At 44.9% G+C, this 17,006-nt stretch overlaps 1 protein-coding gene and 1 pseudogene across 4 annotated transcripts; one reads left to right on the forward strand and one right to left on the reverse strand.

The window, feature by feature from the left end:
* Positions 1-2,339: 2,339 nt before the first annotated feature.
* Positions 2,340-2,800, reverse strand: LOC103639631 (uncharacterized; annotated as a pseudogene).
* Positions 2,801-4,487: 1,687 nt separating this feature from the next.
* Positions 4,488-16,025, forward strand: LOC100276268 (peptidyl-prolyl cis-trans isomerases). Of its 4 annotated transcripts, none has more exons than XM_020543591.3 (6): positions 4,488-4,875; positions 5,050-5,544; positions 9,157-9,255; positions 10,168-10,212; positions 15,169-15,306; positions 15,381-15,996. In XM_020543591.3, the coding sequence occupies exons 2-6, from the start codon at positions 5,173-5,175 to the stop codon at positions 15,717-15,719; spliced, it is 993 nt and encodes a 330-aa protein (XP_020399180.1). In that variant the 5' UTR covers positions 4,488-4,875; positions 5,050-5,172; the 3' UTR covers positions 15,720-15,996. The 4 variants fall into 4 exon arrangements, with proteins under 4 accessions (XP_020399180.1, XP_008658375.1, NP_001392911.1 ...); NM_001405982.1 differs by lacking the exon at positions 4,488-4,875 and having other exon boundaries at positions 4,924-5,125; positions 5,223-5,544; positions 15,381-16,025; NM_001150099.2 differs by lacking the exon at positions 4,488-4,875 and having other exon boundaries at positions 4,991-5,544; positions 15,381-15,937.
* The last annotated feature ends 981 nt before the right edge of the window (positions 16,026-17,006 follow it).

Here is a 17,006-nt window from a genome sequence, read left to right on the forward strand (position 1 = left end):
GTCTTGGGCTTCAAAGAAACAAAACTCAGTAGCTATATCCACCACTGAGGCTAAGTACATTGCTGCAGGTCATTGTTGTGCACAATTACTCTTGATGAGTCAAACTCTTACGGACTATGGCTACAAATTGAGCAAAGTCCCTCTCCTATGTTACAATTAAAATGAAATCCGCATGGCAGAGAATCATGTTGAACACAAACGCATAAAGCACATAAACATCTAGTACCACTTCCTGAGAGATCACTCACAAAGGGGAGATATCGTAATTGGTCATGTTAGCAGCCACAAACAGTTAGCCGATATCTTCACCGAGCCATTAGATGAAAATAGATTCTATGAGCTTAGGAGTGAACTAAATGTCTTACATTCTCTGAACTTTGATTGAAATATTGCACACATTGCTTATTTCTATACCTTTGATCGTGGCATGTCTCTTTCATTTGGTATAAATACATATTTCTTATTCTTCTTGTGCCAAATCTAAGACTAATGTTCTTCCAAGTATCTCTCTCTACTTAGTCTTAGGTTGAAAGGGAAATGCATTTGAATGCAAAGGCAAAGCTTCCACTGCATCTCCATTGTATCAAATACCCTTTGCCTAACTCATGTACTTAAATTCATATCTTTCCTGTAAAGGCTCTATATTTATTCATTGTAGGAAACGATGATGCCTAAGAGGGCGGGGGGGGGGGGGGTTGAATTAGGACCTCTAAAAACTTCTTTCTAAACTAGACCATAAATAAATCCCTAGAACAAAACCTTTGCAAATAAGCAATCTAGAATGTGCAAAGTAGGTTTTGTCTATGTGTTGCTATCTCCACCGCAAAAAGAGTTATGTAACCTAAGTTCCTATCCTATATATTCTACACTAAGAATAGTAAAGATTGCAACTTAAGTAGAGAGAGTAAATGCGGAATATTAAATAGCTAGTAGAGAAAGTAAACTCTCGTGGATGGCGTCAGTAGTTTTACCGAGGTATCCGGAACCACACAAGATCCCGACTAATCCTCGTTGGTGCCCATACGCAAAGGGTAGCCCACGTGAGTGCCAAGCACCACGGTCGAGTAATTTCATAGCGAGCCGCACGCGCAGGTGGTGCTCTGCTTCCGGCTCCTCTCGAACGCTCCCCACCATCTCCACTATCGAGTTTTCAGGCAAAACGTCGTGGACCTCGTTTCCTCCGGTACACGGTGGTGATCGTGTCATAAACGCGGTTGACACGTTCTCGCAAGACTTTTACCCCACTCGGTACAATATTACAACGGCTCGCACAAGAGCCAAGCAGTTTTATGGGTTTTTCTAAACTCACTCAACTAACTAGGAACAACCTAGAGCAAGTGCATAAGCGGTCTAACTAACCTAAGCACTTCGCAAAGTACCTACGTTAATCACCGAGTGATTCTATTAAACACTTGGGTGTTTAAGCACTTGGAAATGTGTATAACCTTACTTGGTATGTTGCTTGGGCTCCCGCACCTTCAAATGTCTGGTTGGGTGAAGTATATATAAGCCCCCATCTACAACTAGTCGTTGGAGAGCAGACTGTTGTTGTGGGTGGTACACCGGACAATCTTGCCAGCCAACAGTGCGTCAATGGTGCGCCAACTGTGTGTTTACAACGGCAAGTTCTGACAGCTAGTCGTTACGCTCATGGATTGACCGGTGCGCCAACCGTAAGCCAACAGTATGCCAACGGTGCACCATTATCTAAATAGTATATTTGTATAGTATTTTTGGGTGAGCTAACCCTAACAAAATCCCCTAACTCCATCCCTGTCGCAGATGGTGGTGCCGGACTCGCAGCTACCTCCTGACTCCCTCACGCCGGAGTGCCGGACTGAGAGATGGAGGTGGTGCCACCGTGCCGGACTCTGTCAGGCCATGCAAAATAGTAAATGCAGCAAAAACGCTACTATGCAGCGATGGACTCAATCCTAGGACCTCATGTTCCCATGTTCAGGCTGCCTTGAAGAGGCTGTAGTAACCAATCAAGCAACATTGTTTTCATGTCCATAATGAAGCAGAGGTTCTATTTAATAAGGGTAAACATGACAAACTCCACTCTAATTAATCACTCCTTGTATGCACAATCATATCCTAAACGACCTCTAAATCATATATGGAGAGAGTAGTAAAAAAATGCCCATCTATCTCTCACCCGCTACTCGTCTCCCCCTTCGACCTGAAATTGGCTCCGCTTCGGACGTGGCCCCATCCCCACCCCTCCTCCACGCCCCACCGTCTTCCTCTACCTGCTCGGGATAGGGAAACCGAGTGACCTTAAGGCCTATCTGAACATCAAGAAGGCAACAAAAAGTAGAGACGACGACGACAAGAAGTCAAATGTAAAACCTAGGGAGAGGAGTTGGTAGGGACCGGGGAGTTAATGAGACAGGAGCACAACACGCGGCACACACCTGACGTGGAAGAGATTGGAGACACGACGAGCACTGAGGTAGGCCTCGACGACGCGCAAGAAAAGCCTGGTACGTCTGGAGGCCATCGACGCCCGGGTATGGGAGGCGGGGGAGTGAGCCCAACCAGCAACGTAGGGCTACCATTGTCGGGCTTGCATTGCTGCCGACGAGGAAGGTGTATCGCGCCACGCCACCCTAGGCAGCTCATCCTGTTTGTGCTTGACTGGCGGCAGCGCCATGAAGCCGACCACGCATAGGATGGGCTCCAACTCGATGTGGGTCATGATGGACCGAAATGTGGCTGTGTTCCACAACGAGAGCTTCTTCTCCACCTCCTCGATGGACACCTGTCACTCTTGGGCCTTGTCGGTTGGCTCCACCATGGTTTCACGTGTGTAGGGCTAGGGTTTGCCCCATCCCCTCGTGGTTTATGGTGGTGTGGTGGGTGGGTGGGGGTGAGGGGAGGAAGGAGATGATACGGTTGTGGTTGATGAGTAAGAGATAATCCAAATAAGCTTTGCTGTTGAACTTGAGTGTGTAAGATAAAAGAAGAGATTTCGATTGATCTTGTCTCTTAATTTTAGAGATGAGATGGTTCTGAGTGCATTTGGTTGGGTGTATTTAGGAGAAGTAAAGATTGCGACACACAATTGTTTGGGTGATTTTTGTAAATGTTGAGGTGGTGCTTTATATAGGGGTATGGGTTTCGACACATAAATCTGTTTCACACTTTCCTCGAATGAAGAGAACTACTTTTAATCAAATGCTGTCTCCAGTCAAACGTGTAAAATAGAGTGTGTGATATTATAGATGACACTGTTTGACAATATTTGTAAAGTGAAGTTTGAGATAGTAGATGCAAATAGACCTGGAGACCGTCTGACCACGTTTAAAGCTGGGCGTTTGGGTTTATCCGAAATTTCGGATAAGAATTTTTGGTTTTTTTTATATTTCAGATTTTCAGCATCTAAACCCGAACTGGAACCCACAATTTCAGGTATCCTCAATTTTAGGTTCGGACTCGAGTTCCATTAAACTACCTAAGCTTGAGACAAAGCTCACTCGGTTTAACATGGCTTCGCGTAAGAAAAATGACATCACACACAACACAACGATGATGCTGATACCGAAATTGCGGCAAAAAATAAACTTGATGAGGGCAGCTTGCATTACAATTTACAAAACCGTCAAGACTTTATCATAATAAAACAAATAACCATGAGGCTCGCAGTCCGTGGATTATTCCAGCCACTTGCAAGAAATGCTCCGCAGACGTAGACACAACAGAAAACTGTAATATTTAAACTAGGCTCGCATTTCAATATGAATGGGGCTGGTATATCCTTGTTTCGTTTACCCACACATACAATTGCACAACACATAGAATCGTCATTCCTAATAAGGTCTTGTTTCGATACTCGTGTATTCACCTCATTCCGTATGTATTGACGAGAATTAAAATGTAAATTAGTTTAAATTATATCTCAACCCATCCTAATACACATGGATTAAGGTCAATACGAAAGTATCCAAACAAGGCATAAGTATTTGCATTAGTTCGGATGGTTGTCATCACTAGGGATGGAGAATTCTTCGTCGGGTTTTAGCTCACCATCATCATCCTCGTGACGAAAAAATTTCCCCGCTGGGATCCTCAGAAGCCCTTGCGGCAGACATTTCTTTCCTGTCCATGTTCTCCACGGGGATAAATCTCCGTCGGGATCCCCATCTCCGCTTAAATTATAATTATGACATACTTGATATGTTATTAATGCAAAACATTGTCAATTATAGAAATCGTTAGATATAAGAAAATCATTATGTGTACATTAAATAAACACATTTTTACAACGATTGATCTTTTGACAAGTTAATTATTTATTTTTATCATTAGATATTACATGAAAACGACGTCATGTATATGTTTAACGGGTTTCCGCAGGGAACGGGGATGGAGAATGCTTCCCCATCCTGTCCCCGTTTACCCGTTAGTGAATAATTTTTCCTTGTGGGAGAAGGAACTTCTCTATCCACATCTTCTAATGGAAGAATTTCCCCGCAAATCGGGGATCGGATCCCAGTCACATTACCATCTCTAGCCATCACAAACAGAGGGAGGCTAATGAAGAAGTACACAAGCAAGTGAATCTGGACTCCTACCGAGCAAGCTATTGAGTGAGAGGGACGCACTCAAGCTGGCCGCGCTGGACGTTGTGGAGCCTGGCATTCACCACCTGCTTCACCTTGCCGTTGACGCTGTCCCTCGGGATCCAGATGCCACCTTTCGCCAGCCATTCGTTAAAGCTGTGCGGTGCTATCTGTGTTCTGCGATAGCCGAGGGAGGTCTCGTGAGCTTTGGCGGCAGCAACCAGGGATGTCTGGGCCATGGAGCGTGGACGTGGCCTGGGAACCTCGGGTTCAATAATTTCAGATTTTAATAGATATATATATAGTTCGGGTACTGTGGTTATTATCCGATTAGGCCCCAATTTAATTTGGGTTTTCCGTTTCGTTACCCACTAGAATCATTCGGGTATTTGGCCTACGAATTTGGGTATTTTGGATTTCGGGCTGTGAAATCGCCAAACACCTGAGATCTGCTTTTTCGGTCTGGTGGAACGTGGAATTGCAGCAGACCTGGGCGGGTAAAGCGTGAACGCCTGTACGACGCAACACGCCGAGGCGGTGGCTGCGGCGGCGGCGCGCCGGTATTTCGATTGTGAATTCCCTCCTGTCTCCTGAAGCAAGCGCAGCAATGCCAGCGCTTCCCGCTTTTCCCCTCACCCGCCGCCCATCCGATGCCAGACGCCGCGGTCGCCTCGTCCTTTCCCTCGTCGTCTTCGTTGCTGTCTCCGCCGCCGCAGCCCTCGCCTACCTATCTTTCCCCTCTGCCGGGCGGACATCGCCCCCGGCGGTCCGGACGGAGGCCGACTGCTGCAGGGGTATGGAGGGCCTCGAGCTCTGGGGCCCGGCGGTCAAGTGGGGCTCAGACCACCGCCTGCCCTCCGCCGCCGCCTGCTGCGCCGCCTGCAAGGCCATGTGCCCTCACCCTAAGGACGGGGCCTGCCGCTGCGACTCGTGGGTCTTCTGCGGTGACGAGCGCAAATGCAAGGACAGGCTCGGGGAGGTCAGTCCAGTCCGTTTGTTTCAATCCCCTTTCATCTACCTCTACCAGCAGAAGCTAACTATTTTCATTTCCATACATTTATTCCTCTTCCCAGTTCTATTAGAACATCCTCCAAAATCACTTGGTAAATCAACGATTATGCCGTAGCCACAGTAGACAGTGGATCGGGGACACGCGAGCATGATGAACTTGCTATGCAAGTTGAACTTGAGTGTTTGTATTCTTTCGGGATGGTTCTCTCCCGTTCACCTGGGTTCTTACATACCAGCAAAACTGTCAAGACCCGTCAGGGTCCAAGGGGGCTGCGGCAAGGAGCGTAGGTCAAAGGATAAAAAGATTAGTTAAGATTATCTAGAAAGATTATCAGTTAGTAAGTTTGTTGAGAGTTTTTAAGAACAATTTTAAGGAGATAAGGATTTCTAGCTAGATAGAGGCGGCCAGACGGCCTATTTATGTAATCAATAGATGAGAAATAAAGTAGACACAAGTCGATCTCGTTGCATAAGGACAACTTCATTGCCCAGATCACAAGCATCTATTTCGAGAACAAACAGCTCACTGAAATCTGGAAGGGTTTAGGGTTTAGGGCTAGGACTGAGGTACAATACCCTGTAACTTGACTAGAGAATTTTTATGGCAAAACTGAATAGTTTTATGCTCCCAATGGTAAGTCATTGGACTGTGAGGGGAGAGCCAGTCAAACCCGAGAATGGCGTCAAAAGCACATAAATCCAAAACCATCATATCATTGCAGAAACTATGTCGTTGAATCCACCAACTTAACTGGAATACCTGATTGTCAGTCACGAGAGTTTCTCCATTTGCCACTCGTACTTGTTTAGGTGCCATGGACACCGACTGAATACCACAAGCTGCCAAAAAAGATGCACTGACAAAACTGTGAGAACTACCACTGTCCACCAATATTAACATGACTTTGTTCTGGACCAAGGCTCGAAGTTTCAACGCTTGACCATGATCAGTTCCAGTTACAACGTTGAGAGAGAACTGGCAAAATTCAGATGTTAGAGCATCCTCTAGATCCAACTGATGGAGCACCTCATCAGTTAAATTCACATCGAGATCATTAACTACCATGGCATTTACAGCTGGTTTGGGGCATTTGAGACATTTTATCAGATGGTTGGCGTCAAAGGGTTCAGAACACTAAAAGCATAAGTTATTGGCCCGACAGTAATCACGTTTCTGTCTCCCTTTGCTGTATGGAGATGCTGCTGGGAAGCCAGATCTTTGATCAAACTTAGGAGTAAACTGACCACTTCCTCGAGGTGAATGCTGTTTGGAAAGCCTGAATTTGCCCTTGTCCAATAAGGTTTCCTGAATCTTAGCATTGCAAACGGCTTGCTCCATAGTTGTGGTAAATGGGATTGCACTGCTGCAACAATATATGGTTTCAAATTTCTAGTAAACTGAGTGACAAAACATCATGTCAAAACCAGAATTATGCATTTCCAACATAAACTGCAGAGACTCAAACTCTGATTGGAATTCCTCCACCGATCCAGTTTGGTTCAACTCCAATAAAGTGTCTAAGACCTGTTCATAATCATAAGCCCCAAATAAACTGGTCCCAATTCATCATCCCCCTATTAGCCTATGAACCTCAACCCATCTCTGTGTTCTCCCTCATGTGCATGGTGGTAGTTGTGACCCACAAGTGCTTAGGAACATTATAGAGGTGAAAGAAATCTTCGCACTGACGTCGCCAGATCTTAGGATCACGGCCATGAAAATCTGGAAACACGAGTTTGGGAACAACATGTCGATACCCAGTCTGATCATCATGGACAACTCGATGTCTATCATACGGGGGACGGCGTGGAATGTGTTCACCAGAATGTCAAGGAAAAGGTTGGGGCCTCTAGTGACGCGACTGCTGCGATCCCATAGATGAAACTTCGAACGCATCCTCTGCTTGCCAATTCAGCGTTAGCTGAGCCGCGGCTTGCCCGGTGGCTTCGATCTGCTTGGCGAGCTGGGATTGATCCTTCAACACTTGTTCCATAGCTTTGACCCCCCAACTCCTTGTTCACTTGCATGTGCGCCTGAACTCGTGGGATGTCGCCCGTCCTGGTGAAGAGGAGGTCAATACTCTCCGTCATGTGATTCCAGCGGTTTTCCTCCTGCTTTCGCGCCGCCTCCATCGCCTCCAACACAAATCAGGTTTGAACGAAGGGTTTTGGTGGCGCCGTGACGAACTGCCTGTGAATCACCCCTGGTGGAATATGATTTAAGGGAAATCGACTTCCGTCGCCGGTGTTGCGCGACAGACAGAAGAATTTCACCAACCCAACCCTGTTATGGTGGCGATCAACGGAGTATGCAAAACGGCGACAGTCGCACAGCAGGAAAGTGTCTCTGATACCAATTGTCGTGCCCGTGGCCGTGGTGATCGCCGACGACGTGAGAAACGGTGGATCGGGGACACACAAGCACAATGAGCTTGCGAGGCAAGTTGAACTCGAGTGTTTGTATTTTGTTTTTCTTTTGTGATGGTTCTCTCTCCCGTTTACCTGGGTTCTTACATACCAGCAAAACACACTTACATTCCAGGCCCACACGGTACCCAATAGTCCACGTCACGCTAGACAACAACCCAAAGTAAAACACACCCTTTCCGCCTTCTCCTCCGATACGGCATCTTCACTGTTGCACGTCCGACACACCGGGCATGACAAGTAGCGATCTGCAGCAGCAGCAGCAGCACGTAACATTGAGAGCTATTCATAGCCTGAACCAACAGTGAGATCATCTATCTCTTCTGCAATGGTGTTCTATTACTCTTCACCAATTCTGTTGGTCCCTGCCAATTTAAGGTAACACCACAGAAATGTCAGACCTATGGAAAGAAAGACATACTAATATCAATATTACCACTTCATAATCAGCAGGTCACCAGTTCGGTACTCTCGCCAGATTGCAAACAAAGTAATATGGCCGAAAACTGAAATCTTGAGGTGTCCTTGGCATCCATGTCTTGGATTAGAATCCCTTTACCAACATCAAAGAACAAAAAAGAATTGATACTATCCTATTTTTTGTATGATTTGTCTGCACATCTCAGCTTAACATCAGGTGAACACTGATAAGTTGTCATCTGCAATTTGTATCAAATGTCATGGATTTGGAAGTGGTATTAATCAGCCGAATACTTGCACCAGTTTATTTTCTTAGATCAAGCTTATCAATAGTTAAAAACAATCAAATTCCCTAAAAGGAACAAGTTAAGTTCTTTCCAAAGCAAAATGGGGAAAGTTTACTACAGCATCAATCTGAGCATATTCTGTAGAGCAAATCCTAAGCCAATGTAGGTAAGGGTAACCCAAATGCAGTCTTCAGATTTAAGATGTAGCTTATGTGAATTAAGACAAGCTGTCTTTTCATTGCAGCAACGTATTTTTCAAAAGTATTTCCTTTCTTTCCTTATGCATACAGAAATAAAAGTCTACCTTCCTAAGATGAGACCAGTGCAGGGATTCAGTGTAGTCATTATTGTTGCTCCTGTTACTAGTTTGCATTTTATGTTCATTGGACGCAGAACCTAAGTATCTTCTTTGTTTCACTAACTCCTTTGCTGCACTGGGAATGCAGTGCTGGCTGAAGAAACAGAAGGATGTCATGGCCCCTGCTGTTATTGCAAAGGGGGAGGACGTCATGTGGACTTCTGGTCTAATCTTTGGAAAAGGAGAGGTTGGTTACATGCAATCTCTCTTTTAGTTAACTAGCTGTAATTCAATATCGGAGGACTTGGGGAACATACTTTCAGCTCCCTGGACATGTTTAATTTTCCAGCTCAATCGTGCCACCTTCTTCAGAAAACTATTGAGTAGGCTGTCCAAACTGTGTCGCGAACAGCCCCTGGTCTAACTGGTTAGGTGATGACCTGGTTTTTAAAAAAATTCCCTCGTTGTGTCTCACCCGCTCTCGGGCTACGGAAGCTCTATGCGCCACCCTCTGGCCTGGGGGCTGTTGCATGGGGGCTGTTGCAGAGTGGGCAGGGCTGGCCCGTTAGTGATGGGAGGTTAGGGTTCAGGGGTTTTCTCGACCGGAACTTGTGGTTCTGTGACTTCTTACATGGGTGTCGTTGGGGGTGGCTTAACCCCCTCTGGTTGAGTCTTGAGATGTTCGCTGGTGTAACATCTTGTGTGATATATACTGTATACTACGACGTACTCCTTCCATTCCAAATTAAAAGACGTTTTGGCTTTTTTAAATGTGTAGTTTTTGCTACACACTTAGATATACATTATGTCTACATACATAGTAAAAATAATTTATCTAGAAAAGCCAAAACATCTCATATAACAAGGGAAGTATTATTCTTGCTAAACCTATAATTGCCTGTTGTCATATGCTTCAAAGTTCAAAGGAAAAAAAAGGAAAAAAAGAGGTGGATTTTTCCCCTTTAAGGCCTTGTGAGTTTCATCCCAAATCAAAGGGGTTGGATCGAATTGGGGGGATTTTGACTTGTAGAGTGTTAAATCCCCCTCAACCCATTTGGGGATGAAATGAACAAGGCCTAAGGAAATACATGTAGCCATTTTATTACGATTTTGGCTAGCATGAATCTCTTGATTAATGGAAAGATTTATCTTAATGCAGGGGATTGTGGGGCTTGAAACAAATTTAGGGACACTTCATATTCAAGTGAGTGCTTTCTATCCCTATTACAGAAAAAATAATATGTTCATGTACTACTTAACTGGTGTGTGGGAGGGGGCACATCTTTAGGTTAGGAGTGTAAGATGGTAAATCTTGTGAAATAGTGTTTCACTACTTACTTTCGTTTCCACAAAAGTCCAAATATGCTACAGTGGTATTCCACGACAACCCAAATAGAATTGGGAACATATCTGGTGCAAATCAAACGCTTGGTGCAAACCGTGCGTTGGTGGAGGTGAGAGGGTGTATTTAAAAATGTACCATGGGAGGTGGAAGGGTCATTTTGAAAGCTGATGCACGGTGAGATGACTGTTTTGAAAAATTATCATGACTGCTTGCACGATTTACACTAAGTGGTTGGTTTGCTCCTGTTCCCAATATAATGAAGTGGTGTTCCCATTACATCTCACCATCCAAGCCCTAAAGGTGTATGTGGTTATCAAAGTGTTTTTAGTATGGTGTTCTTATTGGTTTTACTTTGACAATAATAGAAATACAGAATACATGAGATGTAGTTGTTGAGAAAGTAAAAAACTACAGTTCCATTTTCTGCATGAGTGGTCTGGCCCTGGCTGGACTCGCCATCTTTTTTTTTCTCGAACGTGTAGGAGAGCTACACATCATTATATTAAGAAGAGGAGTCCAATATAGACCAAGTCACCAATACAATACAAGCCTCTTTACGGAGGACGAAAACAAAGACACATAAAAACTGCCATAAGAAAGAACTATCCTACAACTACTATTACTCAGGCCAAATGCCTGTCAACCCAATGGCTCCTGCTAGAGACCAATTAATGGCGTGACCCCAGATGAACTGTAACAGTTGCTGGGCACACGAAGATTGCCCCTTGAAGACATAAACGTTTCGATGTTTCACAGCCACCAAGCGACTAAATTGACAGCTGAATTGAAGCCATTGCGCCGATTTTTATCCACCTGCTTCTCTGCATTTTCCACCAGTCTTGGAAAACATGATCATGAGGTTGAGGAGTCAAGGCTTGCCAGCCCATTGGGAAAAAGACATGCCACCAGATTTGCCTAGCAAATACACAAAACACTAAAAGGTGTTGCGCCGTCTCCTCCTCCTGGTCACAAAGAGGACACCTCTCAGGATGGTCCAGCCCTCGTCGTGCTAGACAATCAGCTGTCCAACACCTATTATAAGTGGCAAGCCAGATAAAGAATTTACACCTTGGTGTCCAACATTTCCATATTCACTGGGCAGGGTTCAAACCCAACAGAACCTTCAAAAAACCTTTTGTAGGCTGATTTGGAGGAGTAAATTTTTGAGGGTGCTGGTGTCCAGAGATGGTGAACTGGCCATCTGGGTGATTAATTATGAATTTAACTTGATGACGTGAAAGGTAACAACAACAACAATAACATAGCCTTTTGTCCCAAGTAAGTTGGGGTAGGCTAGAGATGAAACCCACAGGAAACAAAGATAAAAAGAAAACAAACACCGAAAGGGTAAAAGAAAGACTGTAGAGTTAAGAAAAAAGCAAAAATCATGATTCAGACACATTGATTGCTAGTATCCAAGCGCACCTATCCTTAGCTAATTCCTTGGAGATATTCCACTCTTTAAGATCTCTCTTAACCACCTTGTCCCAAGTTATTTTAGGTTGACCCCTACCTCTTTTTACATCATCGACCCGCTCTAAATCCCTCTACGGACAGGCGCCTCAGGAGGTCTCCTTTGGACATGTCTAAACCATCTCAACCGATGTTGAATCATTTTCTCTTTAGTTAGTGCCACCTCTATCCTATCTCGAATATCTTCGTTTCAGACTCTATCCCTTGTGCGCGCAAAAAACCAACGTAACATGCACATATCTGCTACACTCAGTTGTTGGATGTCGCCTTTTTGCCGGCCAACATTCAGCACCATATAGCATTGCCGAGCGAATCGTTGTCCTATAGAACTTGCCTTTAAGCTTTTGTGACACCCTCTTGTCACAGAGGATGCCAGAAGCATGACGCCATTTCAACCAACCGGTTGAAATTCTATGCCTAATATCTTCATCAATATCACCAACCTTTTGTAGCATTGATCCTAAATACCGAAAAAGACTCCTTCCTAGCCACCAATTGCCCATCTCCTCATGTCTAGTCACACACTCACACGGACAACACACATCATGTACTCGGTCTTGGTCCTACTAAGTCTAAAACCTTTTGACTCCAACGTGTGCTTCCACAACTCCTTCCTGTTAACCCCTTCCCTACTCTCATCAACTAACACCACACCATCAACAAAGAGCACACACCAAGGATACCCTCTTGTATGTCCCTTGTGACCACATCCCCCTTGTGACCACATCCATCACCAAAGCAAATAAATAAGGACTCAATGCTGATCCCTGATGTAGTCCTATTTTAATTGGAAAGTCGCTAGTGTCACCATCACATGTTCTGACAAATGTCATCGCATCCTTACATATCCTTGATGAGGGTAATGCACTTAGTTGGTACTTTGTGCTTCTCCAAGGCCCATAACATGACATTTCTAGGTACTTTGTCATACGCCTTCTTGAGGTCAATAAAGACCATGTGCAAGTCCTTCTGCTCTCTATATCTCTCCATCAATTGCTGTATGAGGAAAATCGCCTCCATGGTCGACCTTCCTAGGATGAATCCAAACTGGTTTTGGGTCACACTTGTCACTCTTCTTAGGTGATGCTCGATATCCCTCGGCTAGAGCTTCATCGTATGGCTCATCAGCTTAATCCCACGGTAGTTAGTACAACTTTGAACATCTTCCTTGTTCTTAAAGATCGGTACTAATATACTTAAACTCCATTCTTCATGCATCTTGTTTGACTGAAAGATGAGGTTAAAAAGCTTAGGTAACTATACTATCGCTCTGGTACCTAGCCATCTCCACACCTCCATGGGGATGCCATCAATCGCTTTACCTCCCTTCATCCTCTTCAAAGCCTCAACGATCTCCGCCTTTTGAATTCTCCTCACAAAGCGTCTGTTGGTGTCGTTAAAGGAGTCATCCAACACAAGGGTAGAACTTTCATTCTCCCCATTAAACAACTTATCGAAGTATTCTCGCCATTTGTCCTTGATCTCCTTATCCTTTACCAAAAGTCGATCTGCCTCATCCTTGATGCATTTGATTTGGTTGATGTCCCTTGTCTTTCTCTCACGGATCCTAGCCATCCTATAAATGTCCTTCTCCCCTCCTTCGTGCGTAGCTGCTGATAAAGGTCATCGTACGCCTGCCCCTTTGCTACACTCATGGCTCGCTTTGCAACCCTCTTTGCTATTTTATAGCCCTCGATGTTGATTGCACTCTTGTCAAGGTGAGGCGCTTGAAACACCCTTTTTCCTTAATGGCCCTTTGCACCTCATCATTCCACCATTAGGTGTCTTTCGCTTCCTGGTTGCCTCCCCTACTCACACCAAACACTTCTGAAGCCACATTCCGAACATATGTAACCATCTTTAGCCACATGTCGTTTGCATCTTCTCCTTCCAAAGGCCCTTTGTCTAGCATCCTGCCCTTAAACGTTTGTGCCACTTCCCCTTTAAGCTACTACCACTTCGTTCTCGCAATCTTGACATGTTTGTCCCGATGGACATGTACCCGAAAACGAAAGTCCGCCACTACAAGCTTGTGTAAAGGGATAACACACTCCCCAAGTATCATCTTACAACCTAAGCAAGCACGTTTATCCTCCCTCCTTGCAAGGATAAAGTCGATCTGGCTCGAGTGTTGACCATTGTGAAAGGTCACTAGATGTGATTCCCTCTTCCTAAAGTAGGTATTTGCAATCAACAGGTCATAAGCTAACACCAAGTTCAAAACCTCATCCCCCTCTTGGTTCCTACTACCGTACCCGAACCCCCCGTGCACTCGCTCGCAACCTACATTAGTCGCACCCACATAGTCGTTGAGGTCTCCTCCTATGAAGAGTCTCGCACTGATAGGCACAATACTAACCATGCTATCCAGATCTTCCCAAAACTGCCTCTTGGTGCTCTCACTAAGACCTACCTAAGGGACATAGACACTGATCACATTCAAACCCGCATCTCCAACTACCAGTCGGATTAGGATAATTCGATCACCTTGCCTCCTAACATCAACGACTCCATCCTTAAGGCTCTTGTCTTTCAAGATACCGACACCATTCATACCTGAACTTGCCCTCGTGTACTAAAGCTTGAAGCCAGTATCCTCCACCTCCTTCGTCTTCTGGCCTTTCCATTTAGTCTCCTGAACACATAGAATATTTACACCCCTCCTAATTGCTACATCCACTAGCTCTTGTAAGCTACATGTTAGGGACCCTACGTTCCAACTACCTACATGAAGCCTAGTTGGTTTGACACTTTGACTAGCTTCCTTACCCTTCACACCCATTGAGAGAGATGTGAAGACCCCACCCATTGAGAGAGATGTGAAGACCCTTGCTCACTTTTCACTACATCCGGGCGCCGATGTAGCGCGTCGCTAAGGAAATGACGACCCAGTCCTTGCTCACTTAACACCGTGTCCAGACCACGATACGACGCGTCCCCAAGGGGGAGACCGGGAGACGACCCAGCCCATGCTCATTTAACACCATACCCGGGTTCCGATATGACACGTCACTAAAAGGGTTATGCCCCAACGAATTTCTCATGGATTTCGTTTCCATAGAATGGCTAAGTAGAGGTTAGCCCGCCAAGCCTAATTAGTAATTATTGCTTCATTTTTCTTCTGTTGCGAATAACATCATGTCATGGCATGCCAAATAAATATGATTGGAATTTCTTGACATATAGGCTACCTGTACCATCCAGATTCCCATTAGATCTGAACGAAATCTGTTATTGTTTGTGTTTCAGAAGAAATACAGTTTATAGGGTTGGCTAATAACTGGAAATATCCCATAACCATGAGCTGATATACATTCCCTTTTGTACTTGTTATGCACCCAGTTGCTGCCTGGTTGCGCGCCCCGTTCAGTGGACCACTTCATCGAGCTCCTGGGCTTGCGCAACTGTGCTGGATGCAGATTTTATCGTGCAGAAGGACGTGGGAACGTCTGGGATGCAAAAGGCGACCATGAAAAAAATGTATGGCCTGTATAGCATTTGGCCTGTGCCTAACAATTTGCTGCTGCTGATTCGTGCTCTCTGTTTACCTTTAGGTTGCATTTGGCCCCCCATATGCATTGCTTCAAGGAACACTGGAAGTTGATGGTGTGCCCTTCAAGAAGATACCAAGAGAAGCATGTCCGGCGGTGAAAAGAGGGTCCGTTGCCTGGGTAGGGTCAGGGCCAGAGTTCCTGATCAGCTTAGCGGACCACGAGGAGTGGAGGGACGCCTACACCGTGTTCGGGAATGTGCTTCCCATGGACATGGCGATCGCTGAGGAGATGACACTGCTGCCGACAAGCACAGACGTGTGGAGCAACGTGAAAGTGAAGGTGCTGAAAGATCCTGTCTACTTCAAGGTCAAGAGAAGCAGCAATGCTAGCGCTGTCTAGGTGATGGGCATATTTCTTCTTGCTTGTTTGGATGGAAGGCTGTGGCAACACCGGCAAATGGTTGTTTGACCATGAAAACCTGTGTTATAACTCACAGGAGACGATGGTCTCGCTTCATTGTGCAAAGAAAGGGGAGAGTTCTAATACAACAGTAATATACTAGCACAGTAGTAATATACTAGTACAATACTCCTAGTACAAAGGCCGGAGATTCTCTCTTTTTTCCTCGTGTAGAACACGTGACTCAACGAGTTCTTCGTGTCTTTTAGTTTGCCTCCTGCGTTTTGGCCCGTTAGGCATCTCCAGCATATCCTATATCATATTTTCTATTTTATCATCTATTTTAAACTTCACTCTGCAAACAGTTTTAAATAGTGCCAAATAGTGCTATCTATAGTTTCACGTCTCCTATTTGACATTGTCTACTAAAAACAACCTTAAGATGGTAAGGATATTTTGGCCTCACATGACTTATAACACATGTTTATATTGTCGAACAATGAATTTATGCCACTCGTCCATCACCTATGTTTTGGAGAGCTATGACACGTTTTTCACGACCGAATAACCATTTTTATGTCTTTGTTCCGCTAGTTATATTTTAGCACTCGTTTCCATGGACAATCAACCAATTTCATGTCTTTGGTCTGTCACCTATGTTTATGTCTCTGAGGCCGGTAAAACATTTTTGGCCACCCGTGAGCTATAACACATGTTTTTATGTTTGAATAGTCATTTTCATGTCTTGTGTCTGCCACCCACGCTTTCATCCCCTATGACTGGTGAGGAGGATATTTTTGGCCTCCCGTGAACTATAGAACACGTCTTCATGACCGAACAACATTCTTTATGTCACCGGCCTGCCTCCTATATTTTGGCCACTTAGGCCAGTAAGACTGTTTCATGCCTCCTGTGATTATACCACACATTTTCATGGTCAAATAACCATTTTTATGTCCCTATTCCACCACCCAAATTTTTGTCCTTAGAGCACGTTAAAGCAGTTTTTGGCCTCCGGTGAGCTATCGCACACGGATCCATGGCCAAACAACCAATTTGATGCCTTCGGTCCAGCATCTACATTTTAGTACCTATAGGTTAGGAAGACATTTTTGGCAAACATGAGCTATGCACATGTTTCTATCGCCGAACAACCATTTTCATGTCTATAGTTTGCCACCTACGTTTTAGTCCCCAAAGGTCGGTAAGGCATTTTGGCCACCAGTGAGCTACAACATGTTTTGGTCCCCGCAAGTCGGTAAGACTTTTTTGGTCACTTGTGAGCTA

This window comes from Zea mays, chromosome 9 (genome assembly GCF_902167145.1).
Source record: "Zea mays cultivar B73 chromosome 9, Zm-B73-REFERENCE-NAM-5.0, whole genome shotgun sequence".
Taxonomy (NCBI): Eukaryota; Viridiplantae; Streptophyta; class Magnoliopsida; order Poales; family Poaceae; genus Zea; species Zea mays.

Coding starts and splice junctions, on each gene's coding strand:
- LOC100276268 (XM_020543591.3), top strand. CDS start 5,173: ATGCCAGCGCTTCCCGCTTTTCCCCTCACCCGCCGCCCATCCGATGCC. Junction 5,545..9,156: donor GCAAGGACAGGCTCGGGGAG/GTCAGTCCAGTC, acceptor CTGGGAATGCAG/TGCTGGCTGAAGAAACAGAA. Junction 9,256..10,167: donor TAATCTTTGGAAAAGGAGAG/GTTGGTTACATG, acceptor ATCTTAATGCAG/GGGATTGTGGGGCTTGAAAC.